Source organism: Haliaeetus albicilla, chromosome W (assembly GCF_947461875.1).
Source record: "Haliaeetus albicilla chromosome W, bHalAlb1.1, whole genome shotgun sequence".
Taxonomy (NCBI): domain Eukaryota; kingdom Metazoa; phylum Chordata; class Aves; order Accipitriformes; family Accipitridae; genus Haliaeetus; species Haliaeetus albicilla.
This window is the reverse complement of record NC_091515.1, coordinates 11700866-11722123: the sequence shown is the minus strand read 5'-3', so window position 1 is coordinate 11722123 and position 21258 is coordinate 11700866. Positions and strand designations below refer to the sequence as shown.

Sequence of the window (21258 nt, the reverse complement as noted above, 5' to 3'; positions counted from 1 at the left end):
TATTGCTAATTGGACTACTTGAAGAGTCAAAGTATTCTAGCTTCATATCAAAGTAGCCAGGCTCACACTGAAGAACTGGTTTCCATTACCGGTGCTCATCTTTCCACCCTTGGCCTTAAGGGGATGCAGCGGTTTTGCATCAGTCAGTGCTCAGCAGTGTCCCCACAAGTCCACCTGGGGCTCAGCGCGCTCCAGAGGGAGTTCACTTAGCTTGAGGTATGGTATTTAATGAGCTCTTATTTGATTTAGTCTATTTGTTTTCTTAAAGAAACAGACCAAAGGAAGGCAACAAAGACTTGAGGAAATAAACTTCTTCAGAAGGCTTCAGTTTTGGGAAAGAGAATGATGAGCGTGATGCCAAAAGGCAAATACAGTTCTTAAAAATAATGGCTTCAGAGAGGTGAGAACCCCTTTTAAAATTATGATTTATTAGGTAGTAATAACTCATTATTATTTGACCATTTTGCAGGAATTCTCACAATTACATTGTTGTAATTGCTCACAAGCACATTGTTGATGTCATAAAATTTGAATTTCTACTTTGAATTCTTTGGAAAAACATCTTTGCTAAAAATACGAATAGCAAATTGAATATCAAGGAGAATTATCAACAAATTTGAAGTCTAGTGGATTAAGCAAAAGGCTTGAAGCTGTGGTTGCTGCCAAGTGATTTCAACAATACACCCAGTGTTGTACAGAGTTATTTCATTATGAAATTGTTAAATGTCTGTATTTTGTAACTGCAAGAAGCAGTAGCACTAAAAAAGTCATCTGGCAAAAGGGCCTCAGACACAAGAGGCTTCACCTTGGTTGTAATTCAAGAAGCAATAGTTTTGTCAATACAAATTATTAAAGAAATTAAGTCTCAGAAAAATTAATCAGTCAAATGAAGCTCATAAACAATACTTGTCTAATTACTCATCTTAATTTATACCACTTAGCAGCAGAGCCTCTCAGCCACACCTGAGATTTGTGTTCCACTGAGCTAGACGCAGCATGTAACCTCGGTAAAGTAGGCCTTCCCCTGAAAAGTTAATCATTTAAATCAATGCAACATAGATGTATTTGGGAGGATGGCAGAGAGGCAAAAAATGCAGCTGTTGTCTCCATTTTCCACAGGAGAAGCAGCAGCACAGAGCAGCCAGGTGGCTTTCCCAGAGCTGCCCTGGAGCATTGCAGTGCACTCAGAAGAGAAATTCATAATGTGCCACCCCAATGCCCCAATCACAAGGCCTGAGACTGGAAACATCTTCAAATCTGAATACCTTCAAGTTTCCTCCCAGGAGCAATTATGCTGCTATCTCCTAGCAAAAAGGGAAATGATTGCGAGTTGCCTGCTATCTGCCAGATGGGCTAAATGAAACAGTTTCTTCTGTTTCAGTAACACTATGGACTAGAATTGGTCTAAGAACTTGAAGCTTATAATAATCAAATGCCAAAATAACAATCAAATGCCAAAATATGTACATACCTGTTTTAAAACTGGCTTTTTCACTGGGTAAGCTACAGCCTGTGCAGTTCACAGCCATGACCCACACACTGTAACAGTGATCCAGCTCCAGGTCCTCCAAAATACAGTGGCTCTCCTTCACTGTCACTCTGTATTCTTCCACCAAAGCTAGGAGGAACACACACACACGGGACGTTACACTCACGTTTCACTGCTAGGGCCTATGATTGCACCTCTTGACTAACATGTAAAAAAACAGTCAATTAAAAAAATCCAGAAAGCATTATTAGCCAACTTCTCTATATTTTGCTCTGACTCAGTTTTGACAAAGTTTTTGACATGCCCTTGAATTGTGTGCATTCAAACCCCATTGATGGCAAGGGGAGATTATGGCCCTCAGTCCTACTGAGGACTAGGCTGCAAATTTGGGACATACGATCAGCAGTTATCAACTCTGGTTTCACCTCTCTATAACATAACATAACAATTTATCATAATGGAATTTATAGCCCTTAGCTATAAATTAGCTATTATAAAAAGCCCTTGGCATTCTTTAGAGTGCACACACACACGTGCACCAGCATACACACACACACACATGGATTTGTGCAGAGCCCAGTTGCTTTAAGTGACTTTATGATCAGCCTGAGCTTTTTAATGAATGAGCATTTCAATCCTCTTTTCTCAATTTCCATATTTAAGATTTAAAATATGTCATTTTGAAAAAAAATCCTTGCCTACATGTGGAAATATTGTGGAAATACTGATTATCTTTTCCTGTCATTTTTTATTAGGACACATTTCTGAAGTACACACAGGGCCCTAAAAACCGAATCAAGCCTGTCCCTTTGGGAGCTCTATCTGCAGTACCCACAGGGCAGCAGGGACACATCCTCTCTGAAGGTCAGGCCACTTCATAAAAGGGCACCTAAACAGGGATGTTGCTGCTTCTCTGCAAGCAACTGCCCTGTACTTTGTAGACCATGCTATTTACCTTGCATTTTGGGGGACGAAGGGGAGAAGAAGGAATGGCATCTACTTTGTGCTCTCCTCCACTATTACCTGTCCTTAGTCCTATGCATGATTTCTTCACAGCCCCTCCTCTCTCTGCATCCTGGGTCCTCCCCTGCCACTTGGCCTCCCCTCTGCTGACCCGAGACCAGAGCAGAAAGGGCTGCTGCCATTGCAAAGGCAAGGCCTTACATACCCCCCCACATCTTTGCTGGCTTGTGGCTCCTCCATACAATAGACCTGGAAGCAGTCAATGGTGTCCCCATCGTTCACAGCCCAGTAGACGGCAATGGAGGTGCTGGTAGCTGAGTTTGGTTCCTGAGGTATGACAGTCGGTGTCTGTGGGACTGAGAGGAGAATCTTCAGTTATTATTCACACTCCTGTATTTTCAGCCAAATTACCTACAGGTTCATGAGGCAACCTGGTCACTTATTTTCACAGAACAAACACAGCAAGCACTTGAAATACGGACAATACTGGTGCAGTTTTAGAGCAATAGGTCCACCTAAACTAGGAACAGAAAAAATTAATTGCTCAGCATGGGAATCTGATTGCCCATTTCCCTCACAGTCTGGACAAATAAGATCCAGACCCAGTACTGGGACCACCTGAACCCAGCACAAAGCATGCGCCCGTGCCCTGCCCATCTCTTGGGGTCCTTCCCTATGGGGCAGGACCATCACACAGATGAGTCGTGGCACGGCCAGTCATTTCCAACCTCCAGCAGGACAAGGGGAGCAGTGCACTACTTCCCAGGCCTGCGGCAATCCTGGACATGCAGAGCTGTCATACAACCCCAGTGGCATCAACAACCCCTCTCCTTTCCCCAAGAGACCTGCTCCTTTCAGTCACAGGGAGAGCATTCCAGCTCTGCATTCCACTTTGAGGCACACATGCTGATGAAACCCCAAGAGACAACTGATAACTTCAGGTCACCTCCTCGGAAAGGCCAGAAGACCCTGGAGCCTTATGCAAGCTCCATTGGGCAACTGCCTTCTCCATTACCTGACCTTGCCTTGCGGCACAGGCACCAGAGGAGAAGACACTCTATGAAGAGGATGCCTGTGAAAGTGGAGACTGAAAGCACTTGTTTGTAGCAAACAGCATGGGACAGCTCACTGATGGGAAGAGGAAGTTTGCAGAAGAGAACCTCCTCCAGAGACAGACATAACTGATCCCAGAACAGTGGGCAGGGGGGAGGACCTGCCACACCAGGGAGGGATTCATGCAGTGTGTCAAACCTGCCAAGAGACAGACAACAACAGGGATGTGCTTTTAGGAAAAGGAAGGCTCAGACCTCCTGCACTCACAGCCCAGGGAGCAGGAAGCTACCTGCAGCCTTGGGTCTGCCCCTGCCCAGAGGTGGACTCCTACTGCAGGTGCACAACCAGGTGCTCCTTCCTGGCACAGTCATTTTCCCCGCAGACCCAGAGGATCCTTGGCGGGTAGGTTGAACCCAAGCTCTGCCTTAGCCAAAGCACCCAAATCCCATGGGACAGCCAGGAGCATCCCTCACAAAGAGTTCTTCAAAGACCTCCAAGGTTCCCCAAATTTCATATAAACTTTGTCTGCTGATCCACACAGATCCATCCCTGATGAGATATTGTTCCCCTCTATGATTATGGCTTAAAAGAGAGGGAGGGGAAAGAAAGAAAGAAGCAAAAAGCCCTAAAAGATGTTCATTGTTAAAGTGACTGCAGGGAACAAAGATACATGGTTCTATTTCTTCACCCAGTTGTGATGGGTTGACCCTGGCTAAACGCCAGGTGCCCACCAAAGCCGTTCTATCACTCCCCCATCCTCAGCTGGACAGGGGAGAGAAAAATATAACAAAAAGCTTGCGGGTCGAGATAAGGACAGGAGAGATCATTCACCAATTACCGTCACGGGCAAAACAGACTCAGCTTAGGGAAAATTAACTCAATTTATTACAAATCAACCAGAGTAAGGTAATGAGAAATAAAACCAAATCTCAGAACACCTTCCCTCCACCCCTCCCTTCTTCCCGGGCACAACTTCACTCCCGGATTTCTCCACCAAGCCCCCCCAGCAGCACAGGGGGACAGGGATGGGGTTTACGGTCATCACACGTTATTTTCTGCCGCTTCATCCTCCTCAGGGCGAGGGCTCATCACACTCTTCCCCTGCTCCAGCGTGGGGTCCCACCCACGGGAGACAGTCCTCCACGACCTTCTCCAAGGTGGGTCCTTCCCATGGGCTGCAGTTCTTCATGAACTGCTCCAGCATGGGTCCTTTCCACGGTGTGCAGTCCTTCAGGAGTACACTGCTCCAGCGTGGGTCCCCCACGGGGTCACAAGTCCTGCCAGAAAACCTGCTCCGTGGGCTCCTCTCTCCACAGATCCGCAGGTCCTGCCAGGAGCCTGCTCCAGCGCAGGGTTCCCACAGAGTCACAGCCTCCTTCGGGAACCCACCTGCTCCAGCATGGGGTCCTCCACGGGCTGCAGGTGGATATCTGCTCCACCGTGGACCTCCCTGGACTGCAGGGGGACAGCCTGCCTCACCAGGGTCTTCACCACGGGCTGCAGGGGAATCTCCGCTCCGGCGCCTGGAGCATCTCCTCCCCCTCCTTCTTCACTGACCTTGGTGTCTGCAGGGTTGTTTCTCTTACATGTTCTTACTCCTCTCTCCGGTGGCTGTTTCTCCCTGTCCCAACTTTTTTTTCCTTCTTAAAAATGTTATCACAGAGGCGTTACCACTATCACTGATTGGCTCGGCCTTGGCCGGCGGCGGGTCCGTCTTAGAGCCGGCTGGTATGGGCTCTCTCTCTCTCGAACACAGGGGAAGCTTCCAGCAGCTTCTTACAGAAGCCACCCCTGTAACCCCCCCGCTACCAAAACCTTGCCACACAAAACCAATACACCAGTAAATTTCCATATTGCATGAATTCTGTTAGAATCTCAGCAGAAAGCTTTTGCTTTTTTTCAGTTATGTTTACAGTAATGATGATGGTCCCCTGTGGCATGAACAAGGCAAATGCAGATGCTGGCTGTTTCCTTATGATTTATACAGAGAGCTATCAGTACAATAGGATTACATCTGCTTCCCATTGAAAAAAATTATCCTGCTCATTGCTAAAAACAATCCACATTTTGTCTTTTGACTGTATCTAGAGTTGGTCAATTTAAAAACTGATCATCTTTAGGAAAAGATTTCCTTTCAGTGGACCCAGTGGGGAAACCAGCTTTTTTCTCCAGTGAAATTGCCTAGAAACCACTATTTGTGATCACAGAAACCCCATAACTGCAAAATTTATTATTATGCCAAATTTGAACAGAAGCTAGCTTAATGAATAAAACTTCCAGAAAAAAAAAAAAGTTATAGATTAAAATTCAGTTCGGTAACATTGAAAAACATTTGATTTCTAATTTCTTTTTGCATAATATGAAACAAACTTTTGAAAGGAAGTAATTTCAAAGCAAGAAGTTTAACTATTCTCTTCAGAAACAGAACATTTCTGTGTTATCAAAGTGCTGGCCCTTTTTTAAATGAATTTTAGTCAAAGAAATGAGATATTTGCGCAACAAGTTAGTTTGACTAAATCATATTTTTCAACAGAAAAGTGGGACGTTTTCTGATCAGAAGAAGGAGAGCAGTTGCATTCCTCTGTGACTTTAATGGAAGATTGTTACCATCAGCAGAGGTCCTCATCTTCTAATGGGCAGGACTCACGGCAGGCTTTGGAAATAATAATTTTCAAATTTTGAAATTATCCCCACCCTTCTTCTGGCAGAGCCTGGGTTCCAGTATGCTCTGGCATGCTGCAAGGGTTTTTTATGCTTATGCATTTGTTAATGGGGTGGCTTACATGAAAGGAGGAAGAATTCGAGGGAAAAGGTCTTTGCATTAGTGGATATGGAAAACTTGGAAATGGAGGGTATTTTGAAGGAAAGATGTTTCTGAAGTGAAAAGAAAGTTCTATGAAATTGTTCAGTAAAAGACTATTCTTTCTGAAGGAAAAATATGTGGATTGGAGAAACATGGCAAATTCACATCTATTTCATCAAATGGCTTCAGTCAAAACAGATTCTGAGAGTGTCTGACATTTGCCTCCTGTATTTGATAAATTATGTACTTGAGATGTTCAATTCCAAATAAAGTTTCATGTAGACATTTACCTCTATTTTCCTTCAGGAAGGGCATAATCTTGAAAAAAAATATATATGTTTTGTCTACTGCTCACCAAAGTAAAAATCACAATAGCAATTGAAATACTTGGTAGTGGAAGTGAAGGATGAAAACCAGGTATTTCAGAAAGAGAAAGAGAAGAAAGTATAAAGGATGAGGAGCTTTGAAGGTCACTTGCTAGTAGACAGTCATTCATTTCCAGTTTGTCAAAGCAAACTGGTCTGGAGCCATTTGATATTCAGCAAACACAGTAGCTAATGCAAATCAAACCAAAAAGTGGATCTCAGCAGTTTGGGGAAAAACACATTGGAGTGACTTGTGGAAGAAGGAAATATAGCATGATAAAACGGGTCTGTTATCCTGGATGACCTTGCCAGTAGGTAACAGCCCAGGAGGAAAGAATGGTTGCACTCATGGGACTGCAAGAGGGAGTTTAGGAACTAAACCAAGATACATAGCACATTTACACCACTAAGTTAACACTGGCTGAAAGTAGGTTAAAAAAAAAAGATCTTTTTGTCTGACTTCCTAAAGAAATGAGGCTGAGATAACACTGCATGCACAAGTGTCTGTCCAACCTCACCTGAGCAGCTTTGAATGCCTCAGGCAAATTCATACAAATCTGACAAGGAAGTTAAGGTCTCAGAGATATTCAGTTCCTCTAAGTCTAATAAAAGCAAGTGACTCTGTGGAGGAGAGAGGCAGTCTCCCCATAGTGACACTGCTGGGTGCACTCAACTCTTATTAGACACCGGAGAGTCTGTGCAAGATGGCACTTCTCCAATGTCCGGTTAGGCACCTGAAAATCCAGCCAGGAAACAAAGCACCTTACAGAAATCCATGCTTTAGTTCCAGTGCTCAGGGACCAAACATGTGAGAGAGGGGCATCATTTGAAAAGCCAGAGAGTGACTACAACAGCAGTGGTGCATGAGACGGTGAATGGGAGGTTATAAAGCATGACAGTGAGATGTGAGCTCCCAAAACAAACCTTCTCTTGAGAAAGAAACCCTGTTATGAGGAAAAGGAATCCTCAAATTGGTGCTGATAAATTCTTAATTGACAGCTGTCCATATCCAGATAATTTCTATAGGTGTACATACAGGCAGAGCAGAAAGCCCACACAGGCAGGCTTTTTACAGGATATGAAATATGAGATAGATTAATAAACCCCTTTATCATGTACAATTTTCACTGCTGCCCTCTGGAGTAGATGCTATTTCCAGCTACAGTTAAGCACTTTCCCTTCACATTCCTGTTGTCCTAGTTTCAGCTGGGATAGAGTTGATTGTCTTCATAGTAGCTGGTACAGTGCTATGTTTTGAGTTAGGTATGAGAAGAATGTTGATAACACACTGATGTTTCCAGTTGTTGCTAAGTAATGTTTAGTCTAAAGTCAAGGATTTTTCAGCTTCTGATGCCCAGCCAGCAAGAAGGCTGGAGGGGCACAAGAAGTTGGGAGGGGACGCAGCCAGGGCAGCTGACCCAAACTGGCCAAAGGGGTATTCCATACCATGTAATGTCATACCTAGTATATAAACTGGGGGGAGTGGGGGGATCATTGCTCAGGGACTAACGGGGTGTTGGTTGGTGAGCAATTGCATTGTGCATCACTTGTACATTCCAATCCTTTCATTATTACTATTGTCTTTTTATTAGTGTTACCATTATCATTATTAGTTTCTTCTTTTCTGTCCTATTAAACTGTTCTTAACCCACAAGTTTTACTTCTTTTCCCGATTCTCTCCCCCATCCCTCTGGGTGGGGGGGAGTGAGTAAGCGGCTGTGTGGTGCTTAGTTGCTGGCTGGGGTTAAACCACAACACCTGTGCTCAGGGGTTTCAGGTACCTCCTTTCACTTGGTATAAGCCCAGGGACCTTAGCCATCAGCCAGTCCCTCCGCTCTCCTCCCCACACCAGCTCTGCTGGGCTTCCTCCCTCAGAGGAAGCGAGTTCAGGAGACCCTTTGATTTCCTCTTCTGTCCCTGCCTGCAAGGGAACAGCAACTTCTTTAGCCTTGGGAGATTTACAGATAGAGACCTTCTGCTAGTCTGAGGTACAGATATCTTAAATGATGCAAGAATCACCCACTTGAGCGCTTTTCCCTCTGTTGCTCATTTTAGTATTCTAATATAAGCCAAACACTTGTGCACAATTAGATTTCATTTTACACCTGACTTTGCTAATTATATGGTTTGCAAATTTATACTTCTCAAATAGATTCTGTTTTTAGCTTCTTAAAATTTCCAAAGCATTGCCAAAACATTAGCTTTTGTAAAGATGATATTCAGAGATTCTTACCAGCTATATGTTTTAAGGAGTGCTGGTTGCTTTTTCCTGGACTGTCCACGTAATGCTCAAACAGTGAAAAAGCACTGGGCACCTTTTCTAAAGGGAGAGTAGTATCCATTGCAGAAAGTAACCTATTTGGAAGAAAACACATAGCTGTATAAATCCCTTGTGGTGTCACATAGTTTCCAAAGGCCAGAAGCAAAGACCATGTGACATACAGGTCTCTCAATATTTCTCATGAACTTGAAGACAACGTGCAAGGAGAAGCTGTTTCCCTGCTTTTGAACATTTAGAGCATACTGCAATTTCAGATCAGGAGCACAGTGAGAACAAACACAATTTGTATACACTTGATCCATGAGAACATGAGGATTTGAAGTTCACAGCAAGACTCCCAAGAACACAGTGGTTTAAACTTACTAACACAGTGCCTTCAAAGGTTACAAATGTTAGCGCCAAACTACAGCAGCTGAGTCCAGATGACGTGCGGAAAACAGACTCCACAATCAGTGAGATTGTAAAGTAGGTATGTTCATTCAGCGCTGGGTGGCACGGGGGGTAGTCCCACCAAAGTCGTGCGCGCCCGACTCGGCAGTTCGCCTCAAGTTTATACAGTCAGGTATTACATATTCACAATACGCCTATACATATGCATGACCTATCCCCGCTTCATATTAAAATTAGCTCCGAGAGGTCATTTCCATAGTCCCCTCCCAACTGCGCCTGCGCAGGGCCTCTTTATGGTGGTCGTCTGGTGGTCGCAGAGATGAAGATAGATGACTCCTCTTTGTCACCGCTAGTAACCTTTTTCCTTGCGCAGAGCTCAGTGATTTCTTGGTATTCACCCAAGCCGCAAGACCAGTCTTAGCTGGCTCTTGGGGCCTGCTCCTGCTTCTTATCAAGGACTGTCTTTACCTCATTGGCTGGTTCTTGGGACCAGCTCTTCTTATCAAGGACTGTCTCTACCTCAGCTAATTTCAACAATGTAAGCACTAAACATCATCTTTCACCCCCCTTTATTATGTCTACTGAGATTCTTTTGACTCCCCTTCTCTCACAGAGATATATTGTAAAGCAGCTGCTTGTGGCAAGCAAAAAACCCAAGATGGATTCCACTTAATTAGCCCATATTTGCTGAGCTCATTATAGGAAAAAACACAACACATTTTTAACTCTGAGGCAGAAGCAGCTTCAAGGAAATTAAAGGGTTTTTTTTTCAAAGCAACTGAATTTTACATTTCTCCCCTTCTTTTTTTTTTTTTTCAGTCACCAAAGTAGTTAACTATGAATAATCTTAACAAAGCACAACAAATATAAAATATACTTTCTTTAGAAAAACATGCATTGTTATGTAGACTTGTTCTTAACCTTTTTTAGCAAGTCAGGTATTATCAAAGTAAAGTAATAACCAAACCCATGCATGAAACAGAATAAACATTAAGTTCAGTGTGTAAGTTAACAAATAAAGACTAAGTATACAGAAAGACTTGGAAAATTGTTTTGTCACATTATACATGCTCTATTCTTATGCAATAAACTACATGCAGATATGTGGCCAGGCTGTCACATTTTGACTTACAACAGGGGAGTCCAAATTTGTAGTCCTAATTCTGCAAATTAATGGGAACCATGAAGGGGTGTTTGGCATAGTCTCTTCAGACTGCTCTCCTAGGGTTGTAATTTTACCATGAACTGAAACCCTCATGTCATTTTTATACCCCAGTCCATCAACACATATCAGCATGCATATCGCTGTGATGGCTGAGGCAGCACTGACAAGGGTATGTTTGATATGCACTGTGCAATGCCAGGCCCTTTGGGCAAAGTCAGCGGTGGTGGTGTGGACAAAGCAGGATTTCCCTCAGTTTGGGGGCTTGCATAGGAGGAGCCTGCAGCCAGCCTGTCTGAATATTCATAGTTCACCTTGGAATATTTATTGGGGGAATACGGGCTTATAACTGAACACTTCTCATAAAGGATGGGTCTCACCAAAATTACTCCCTTGAAGAAATCACACATGGCAGACAACTGTTTGCGATTGTATGTATTTACTGGTATGTGCAGGTGGGCCAGGATGCAGCTGTGATGAGGCATGAGCCCTCTGACACATCCTGAATCAGGTGGTGCTGATGAGGAGACATGGGAAGACATCACCACACAGTTTCCCGGTAAGCTTTTGAAAGGAGCAATGGTGGAAAATACAGATAAAACAGTTACTTAATCTCATTTTTTTCTGGAGTTGTGTTCAGAAATATAGTCCAACAACCCCAGCCATGGCAGTGACACTTTGCATTATAACCTTTCAGAGACCATGTAATACAGAACCAGACTAGTGAAAAAAGAACGTACCAGTGATGTCTAAGAGATGTAAGCATGGTCAAAGTGTTTTCTAGTATATGTGTGTATAATAAGAACTACAAGGAACACCTGTTTAAGAATGTCAGTGTAGAGATTTAAAATTGAGCTGACATTTTAAAATGCTACTTGTTTAATTGATGTATTACAGAACATGTGCAAACACTTCAAAACCAGTCAGTTACAGCAACAAGTATAAAACTTCTCTTATTTTCATTATGTGCAAGGTATATAAAAGTAGCTACAAATATTAGCAGTGTGTTTTTTCAAAGCTTGCAAATAGTAAATGAAGCATCCAGCATGCTAGGCCTAGTACTCACTACAGTGCACTTAACCCATACTTCATATACCTTTTATTCAATTCTTTAGATGACTAAAGGAGGAAAAGAAGAAATGTATTAACAGTTTTCAAAACCCTGAAAATGTTTAAGAGCCACTCATCTAACAACCCTGCTACTCTCCACAGACATAAAATACACACAGTTTTATTGATTTGATGTTGGCTGGAATGCTGCTCATTCACATCAGCAGAGAATTTGGTTCCTTAAGAATATTCCACTTCAAAGCTCTGGCTCAGCAGGGTGTTAGAGTCTATATGTGGTTTAAAACTCCTGAGGGGTCAGTATTCAATATCCAGGTATAAAGACCAGAGCACAGTCAAATACTTTCCTAAACCAAGGCTTTTATAGAAGGAAATCACTTATGCATTAAGAACACTTAAATCCAAATTCTGGCTGAATCTCCTTCATAACTTCTGATTACCAGAAGCTGGGTGAGAACTGTACCTGTAGAGTGAGAGCTTCTCCTATGCTCTATGAATCTTCAGGTTACATTTCCTGGCTCATAGACAGAAAAGTTCCTGTCCTCTACCGCTAATAGTAAGGGGCAAGGAATCTCTTATGATCACATCTAGTTAAAACCTTGAGGGCTGTGGGAAATAATTTTCTCACTCCACAAAAGAATTTCAGATTACGAAGTTTTCTTTTTGCCAAAGGACTGATCCAGTACCTTGTAAAGTTCAGGAACATAAGATATATTTCTCACCCATCCCAAAATAGCCAATCTTCCATGGCATTCACTTGGTTACAGGATACTAAGTCATTAGGTAGCTTGGAACAGGTGAGAAAGCCAAATATTGCTCCACCATTTCTATAACTGATGGTATATGGGCTGGGGGCTTGTATTCGGGAAGCTGTTTTATTTTGCCTGAATGATCAGTCTTCAAACAGTAATTTGAACTTTTCATTTCTTGAATCCTAGGATAGTTTTTGCAACTTCCAAACTACATGCTAATTCCATAATGGGAGATTATTGTCCCAGAAATCCTGTCCCCTTCAAGACTGCTGATACACTTCTATGGAGGAGAAAGTGCCACAGCTGACTTAAGGACAATTATTGTAGCACAAGAACAATCTTGGAGAACCCAGGCTGTTAATGATTCACCTGCAAGACTCTCTGAAACCAGTTTACAACTGACTGATGACTGTATCAACCAGGTAACTTGAGTCATGAAGATTTACAAGGGATGTTTTTTTAAATCCAGAAAAGACCGTTACAGACATGCATTTCACATGCACATTCCTAAACCTAGCCCGTTTAGACATTTTTCAGCAGTAAACATTTATCACAACCTCAGTAATTTGAGTGCATAACTACTCTCAGTATCTGCTCATTAAAAAAACCAAACAGAAACACCCCCCCCGCCCCCAAAAAAAAAACAAACCCAAAAAACCACACCAAAAAAAACCCAAACACAACCCAACAACTCTGCTTCCGGTTTGGATACTTTTCAATTACACTTTATTGTTTCACCTTTATTTTTCCTACAGTAAAGTACCTTTTACTATAACATTTCTTAGTCCTCAATGGATAATTAATTCTAGATAAATTATCAAGCTGTCTCTTAGATTTCTCTTCATTAAACAAAACAGAACCATTTTAATGGCATAAGGCATGTTTTCATCCTATGCATCTGTCCTGGTTTCAGCTGGGATGTAGTTAACTGTCTTCCTAGTAGCTGGTACAGTGCTATGTTTTGAGTTCAGTATGTGAAGAATGTTGATAACACTGATGTTTTCAGTTGTTGCTCAGTAGTGTTTAGACTACAGTCAAGGATTTTTCAGCTTCTCATGCCCAGCCAGGGCACCTGACCCAAACTGGCCAACAGTGTATTCCATACCATGTGACGTCCCATCTAGTTTAGGAACTGGGAAGGGGGGGGCAGGGTTTTCGCCGCTCGGGGACTGGCTGGGTGTCGGTCGGCGGGTGGTGAGCAATTGCCCTGCGCATCATTTGTACATTCCAATCCTTTTATTACTACTGTTGTCATTTTATTAGTGTTATCATTATCATTATTAGTCTCTTCTTTTCTGTTCTATTAAATCGTTCTTATCTCAACCCAGGAGTTTTACTTCTTTTCCTGATTTTCTCCCCCATCCCACTGGATGGGGGGGAGTGAGTGAGTGGCTGCATGGTGCTTAGTTGCTGTCTGGGGTTAAACCACGACAGTCCTTTTGGCGCCCAACGTGGGGCACGAAGGGTTGAGATAACGACAAACCTGGCCAGAGCTTGTTAAAACAAATTTGTCCTAAGCATTCATTATGTTGATTTATGCATTCTTAGAGTTGTTGCTCTGGTTTTTAAGGCTCTGTTATGTATCACCTCGCTTGCTGTATGTAGTTCCTCTTCTACTGCTTATCATCCGTGGGAGGTGGATTAAGGTTTTCGCTTTGATGTATGGTATAACTCTGGTTTATGGTATGATAAAGTCATCAGCTGTGGGATTAATCCGATATTTGCACTTAGCATTGTCACCTTTATACTGCGGGAGCCATCTGTGGGAAACTATTAATAATTATACCATTTACCTTTCCTCCATGGAAAACCAGTCTGTGGGTGGGGTACCTTTCTTCCCCTCTCCTTTCTCCTTTGGTCCAGTTACAATGGTGTTTGAGAATTTTGAAAAATTTGAATACTCCTGGAATGTTGGGACTAGCACGGTCCTAGCCCTACTGCTAGGAATTAGCATACTTCTGAATGTGGTTCAGCTCTCGTTTAAGGTTAAACAGCTATTTAAGAAGATCACCCAGAGATGTGCCCCAAGGCTGGATAATTATGAGTGGCAGGGTGTGTGGGGTAGTATGGGCAAGTACCTAGAAAAGTGGGCACCTCCGACGTTTTGGAAATTCACCCCTGAACAAGTGCAGGATCCAGAAGAACTAGTAAAATATTTGGAAAAGGTATGCTGTCACCCCGGCAGCTCCAGAGAGATACAAATCACTGCAATGTGCTGGGGCCTGGCCCATGCCTATCGAGCCCTGTTCGACACCACTCAGTACCCTCAAGGGGAAGAGAAAGTCTCTGGACCTAATAACAAAATGATGAGCACCGCGGCCACCCAAACCTTGGCAACGGGCGCTGCGGCCCCTCCAGCCCCGGCAAGGAGCATTGCAGGCACCCAGACCTTGGCGACAGGCACCGTGACCCCTCCAGCCCCGGCGACGAGAACTCGGGCTACCCAAACCTCAACAACAGGCACTGCAGCCCCTCCAGCCCCGGCAATGAGTACAGCAGCCACCCAAACCTCAGCAACGGGCACTGCAGTCCCTCCAGCCCCAGCGACGAGCACTGCTGCTACCCAAACCTCAGTGACAGACACTGCGGTTATCCAAAACCCAGTGAGCGATACTGCAACTGAACCAGCGGACCAACCTGCACCAGCATCAGTTGCCCCCGTACAGAAAAAGAAATATACAAAAAAATCAGTTCGCTTAGCGAAGGATGAAGGTGAACCAGGGTCATCACGGGAACCGGAGGAAGAGGCAGAACCGGAGGTAATAACCCGGTCCCTATCCTTGAGTGAGCTGCAGGATCTGCGAAAAGACTTTGGCCGCCGTATAGGTGAGCATATTATCACCTGGCTCCTCCGATGCTGGGACAATGGGGCTAACAGCTTGGAATTAGAAGGTAGGGAAGCCAAGCAGCTGGGATCGCTTGCCAGGGAAGGTGGCATTGACAAGGCAATTGGAAGAGGGACACAAGCCCTCAGCCTCTGGAGGCGACTCCTGTCAAGTGTGAAGGAAAGGTACCCCTTTAAGGAAGATGTTATATGTCAATCAAGCAAGTGGACCACCATGGAAAGAGGTATCCAATATCTGAGGGAATTAGCTGTGCTAGAGACGATCCATCATGACCCGGACAACCCACAATTACCCAAAGATCCAGACGAAGTCCAATGCACACGACCCATGTGGCGGAAGTTTGTACGGAGCGCACCATCATCTTATGCCAACGCATTGGCAATAATGGCCTGGAAGGATGAAGAGGCACCGACAGTGGAGGAAGTGGCTCGCTAACTCCGTCAATACAAAGAAAATCTCTCCTCCTCCCTACAAGCCTGCATTGCAGCTGTGGAGAAGCTGTCCGAGGATGTCCAACAAATCAAAGAGGATATGTCCTACTCCACACGTGTAAGGACCAATGTCTCAGCTATTAGGAGTGAGCGCTCCTCTTCCCAAGAGAGAGAATATAGAAGGTACACACCGCGAGGTGCCCTGTGGTTTTACCTATGTGATCAGGGAGAGGACATGAGGAAATGGGACGGAAAACCTACCTCGGTCCTAAATGCACGGGTACGTGAACTGCGAGGAAAAACCACCACAAAAGGGGATTCTACCAGGAAAAATGCCGCTCCAGTTTCCAAGCAGAGTAGAAGGGCTGATTTCATTTCCGATCCTCTTGAAGGGACTTCTGAGCCAATTTTACGAGAAGTGAATACTGAATACTCTAACCAGAATGAGAGGGGCCCTGCCTCCAGCCAGGTGGAGGAAAGGGATAACCGGGTCTATTGGACTGTGTGGATTCGATGGCCTGGCACGTCAGACCCACAGGAGTATAAGGCTCTAGTAGACACCGGCGCACAGTGCACTCTAATGCCATCAAGTTATAAAGGGACAGAATCCATTTATATTTCTGGTGTGACAGGGGGATCCCAAGAATTAACTGTATTGGAAGCTGAAGTAAGCCTAACTGGAAATGAATGGCAGAAACACCCCATTGTGACTGGTCCAGAGGCTCCGTGTATCCTTGGCATAGACTATCTCAGGAGGGGTTATTTTAAGGACCCGAAGGGGTATCGATGGGCTTTTGGTATAGCTGCCTTGGAGACGGAGGGCACTGAACAGCTGTCTACCCTGCCTGGTCTCTCTCAAGACGCTTCGATTGTGGGGTTGCTCAAGGTTGAAGAACAACAAGTGCCAATTGCTACCACGACGGTGCACCGGCGGCAATATCGCACCAACCGAGACTCTCTGATTCCCATCCACAAGTTGATTCGTTAACTGGAGACCCAAGGAGTGATCAGCAAAACCCGCTCACCCTTTAATAGTCCCATATGGCCAGTGCGGAAGTCTAATGGGGAGTGGAGACTAACAGTTGACTATCGCGGCCTGAATGAAGTTACACCACCGCTGAGTGCTGCCGTTCCAGATATGCTAGAACTTCAATACGAGCTAGAGTCAAAGGCAGCCAAGTGGTATGCCACAATTGACATTGCTAATGCGTTTTTCTCAATCCCTCTAGCAGCAGAGTGTCGTCCACAATTTGCCTTTACTTGGAGAGGTGTCCAGTACACTTGGAATCGACTGCCCCAGGGGTGGAAACACAGCCCCACCATTTGCCATGGACTAATCCAGACTGCACTGGAAAAAGGTGAAGCTCCGGAACACCTGCAATACATTGATGACATCATCGTATGGGGCAACACAGCAGAAGAAGTCTTTGAGAAAGGGAAGAAAATAATCCAAATCCTTCTGAAAGCCGGTTTTGCCATAAAAGAAAGTAAGGTCAAGGGACCTGCACAGGAGATCCAGTTTTTGGGAATAAAATGGCAAGATGGACGTCGTCAGATCCCAATGGATGTGATTAATAAAATAGCAGCTATGTCTCCCCCGACTAATAAAAAGGACACACAGGCCTTCTTAGGTGTCGTGGGGTTTTGGAGAATGCATATTCCAGATTACAGTTTGATTGTAAGCCCTCTCTATCAAGTGACCCGGAAGAAGAATGATTTTAAATGGGGCCCTGAACAACAACAAGCCTTTGAACAAATTAAACAGGAGATTGTTCATGCCGTAGCCCTTGGACCAGTCAGGACAGGACAAGATGTTAAAAATGTGCTCTATACTGCAGCTGGGGAGAATGGCCCTACCTGGAGCCTCTGGCAGAAAGCACCTGGGGAGACCCGAGGCCGACCCCTGGGGTTTTGGAGTCGAGGATATCGAGGATCCGAGGCTCGCTATACTCCAACTGAAAAAGAGATATTGGCAGCGTATGAAGGAGTTCGAGCTGCCTCAGAAGTGGTTGGTACTGAGACACAGCTCCTCTTAGCACCCCGACTACCAGTGCTGGGCTGGATGTTCAAAGGGAAAGTCTCCTCTACACATCACGCGACTGATGCCACGTGGAGTAAGTGGATCGCACTGATCACACAACGGGCTCGCATAGGAAACCCCAGTCGCCCAGGAATTGTGGAAGTAATCACGGACTGGCCAGAAGGCAAAGATTTTGGAATGTCACCAGAGGAGGAGGTGGCACGTGCTGAAGAAGCCCCGCTGTATAATAAACTGCCAGAGAATGAGAGGCAATATGCCCTGTTCACTGACAGATCCTGTTGCATTGTGGGAAAGCATCGAAGGTGGAAAGCTGCTGTATGGAGTCCTACACGACAAGTCGCAGAGACTGCTGAAGGAGAGGGTGAATCAAGTCAGTTTGCAGAGGTGAAAGCCATCCAGCTAGCGTTAGATATTGCTGAAAGAGAAAAGTGGCCAGTGCTCTATCTCTATACTGACTCATGGATGGTGGCAAATGCCCTGTGGGGGTGGTTACAGCAATGGAAGCAGAGCAACTGGCAGCGCAGAGGTAAACCCATTTGGGCTGCCACGCTGTGGCAAGATATTGTGTCCCGGCTAGAGAATCTGGTTGTAAAAGTACGTCATGTAGATGCTCATGTACCCAAGGGTCGGGCCACTGAAGAACATCGAAACAACGAGCAGGTGGATCAGGCTGCCAAGATTGAAGTGTCTCAGGCTGCCAAGATTGAAGTGTCTCAGGTGGACCTGGACTGGCAACATAAGGGTGAGCTATTTATGGCTCGATGGGCCCATGATACTTCAGGCCATCAGGGAAGAGATGCAACATATAGATGGGCTCGAGATCGAGGGGTGGACCTGACCATGGACACTATCGCGCAGGTTATCCATGAATGTGAAACATGTGCTGCAATTAAGCAAGCCAAGCGGTTAAAGCCCCTGTGGTATGGAGGGCGATGGCTGAAATATAAATTTGGGGAAGCCTGGCAGATTGACTATATCACACTCCCACAAACTCGCCAAGGCAAGCGCTATGTGCTTACAATGGTGGAAGCAACCACCGGATGGCTGGAAACATATTCTGTACCCCATGCCACTGCCCAGAACACTATCCTGGGCCTTGAGAAGCAGGTCTTGTGGCGACATGGCACCCCAGAAAGAATTGAGTCAGACAATGGGACTCATTTCCGAAACAACCTCATAGACACCTGGGCCAAAGAGCACGGCATTGAGTGGGTGTATCATATCCCCTATCATGCACCAGCCTCTGGGAAAATTGAGCGATACAATGGACTGTTAAAGACTACATTGAGAGCAATGGGGGGGCGGAACTTTCAAACATTGGGATACACATTTAGCAAAAGCCACCTGGTTAGTCAACACCAGAGGATCTGCCAATCGGAGTGGCCCTGCCCAATCAGAATTTTTACATACTGTAGAAGGGGATAAAGTCCCTGTAGTGCACATGAAAAACATGTTAGGGAAAACAGTCTGGGTTACTCCTGCCTCAGGCAAAGGTAAACCCATTCGTGGGATTGCTTTTGCTCAAGGGCCTGGGTGCACTTGGTGGGTGATGCGAAAAGATGGGGAAGTCCGATGTGTGCCTCAAGGGGATTTGATTTTAGGTGAAAATAGCCAGAATTAAACTGTATGATATTAGTTGCTATATAATCCTGCTACTGTATGTTATCATTACTATAATTGTTATATGCTATATCCATAGTACTATAGTAAGAATCACTTGGATCAAGGAAGAAAGAACTGTGATAAAACTGAGCAAAGCGCAGTAGAGGTGGATCCAGAACTGACTCCAGCATGCAACAATCCAACGGTGCACACCATCCTCCTGCTGCGCCAAATGTCATCTGCTCGTCACACCGCACTGAAGCCCAGTTCTGCTCTACCGACTGAGAGGACTTTGCACCATCCCTCCTGCTCAGACAGACTGGTATGACAGATGGAGCCCAGAGTCAGAAACTAAATGAACTCAACAAACATTTTATGAACATAAAGAACTAAAGAACTGATATCTCTGTGTGTGTATACTTATATATATATATATATCTCATTGTTCATATGTCTCAAAGGGATGGAAAGGTGGTGATGATTGATCAGAATGTAACTAAAGGTATGGGAACTGAGCATGACGTCAATGGTATAGAATAAGGGGTGGATACTGTCCTGGTTTCAGCTGGGATGTAGTTAGCTGTCTTCCTAGTAGCTGGTACAGTGCTATGTTTTGAGTTCAGTATGCGAAGAATGTTGATAACACTGATGTTTTCAGTTGTTGCTCAGTAGTGTTTAGACTACAGTCAAGGATTTTTCAGCTTCTCATGCCCAGCCAGGGCACCTGACCCAAACTGGCCAACAGTGTATTCCATACCATGTGACGTCCCATCTAGTTTAGGAACTGGGAAGTGGGGGGGCAGGGTTTTCGCCGCTCGGGGACTGGCTGGGTGTCGGTCGGCGGGTGGTGAGCAATTGCCCTGCGCATCATTTGTACATTCCAATCCTTTTATTACTACTGTTGTCATTTTATTAGTGTTATCATTATCATTATTAGTCTCTTCTTTTCTGTTCTATTAAATCGTTCTTATCTCAACCCAGGAGTTTTACTTCTTTTCCTGATTTTCTCCCCCATCCCACTGGATGGGGGGGAGTGAGTGAGTGGCTGCGTGGTGCTTAGTTGCTGGCTGGGGTTAAACCACGACAGCATCATCTTTGCGATTCTCTCTGAGCATTCACATGACAAAAGCAAACAATCTAGCAGTTTCAGAGTGGAATAGCTGAGCTTGCAGGATTTAGCTAGCTTTAAAAAAAAAGGAAGGTAAATAACTTATTCTCAGCCTAGGTACTGTATAAGTGCTTTCCTAACTAGTATTATAAAAGCTATGGTATGAAAGCCATTTTTACTTACATTTAGGAAAACAAATCCATCAAGTTCTTCCATTTCTTTTGCTGTTGCCTCCAAAGTTTGCTTTGCTGAATCAACAGTTTGCTGGAAGTTAACCATGTGCTCATACAGGTACTCCATTTTCTTCATCTTCACTTCCTCTAAGTTCTCTGTTTTCTCATCATATTGTGCTACCACTTTCTTAAGCATCTCTTCATTCTGCTTTTCCAATAACTCTGCATTTTTCTTACAGTTTCCCTGGAAAATAAAAACAGATGTAAATTGATCTGCAGAATAAAATTACAACTTTTAATGAATACACAGAAATTCTCAATTACCCATACATGAGCCCTCCACCAGACTCCTTCTGGCATCCTGACAATAAGAGAACTTTATTTCTGTAAGCAAGATCATCCGGGAGAAATAACACTGGAGAAATATGTTAAAAACAATAGAAGATTTTGGTTTTTTATGTGAGTGTTTAAAATTAAACTTCTATATTTAAGCATAGAGACAGGAAGTCTGATTACAAAATAGCTAAAATTCCATACTTTCAACTGAAGTTAATACAGTCCTCAAGGCTTAAGAACTTATGGACATTGGGTAACTCCTTTAGATGCTTAACACAGGATTCTAAATAAAGACACAAACAGTGTGAGGTTTTTTTTTATAAGCATAAAAAAAGGGAACTTTTTCCTCCAGTGCTTGACAGTCACATATTCCACTTTGCAATAATGTGCAAAAA

At 44.3% G+C, this 21258-nt stretch overlaps 1 protein-coding gene across 1 annotated transcript in view; it reads right to left on the bottom strand.

Annotated features, from left to right (window-relative positions):
• The window catches only part of LOC104313517 (cardiomyopathy-associated protein 5), a 65678-nt gene that overhangs the window by 21854 nt on the left and 22566 nt on the right, over positions 1-21258 (bottom strand). The window contains 6 exon segments of the mRNA XM_069775556.1: positions 1472-1618; positions 1887-1918; positions 2658-2808; positions 8907-9028; positions 11603-11625; positions 20538-20771. Coding sequence (XP_069631657.1) covers positions 1472-1618; positions 1887-1918; positions 2658-2808; positions 8907-9028; positions 11603-11625; positions 20538-20771 — 709 coding nt within the window.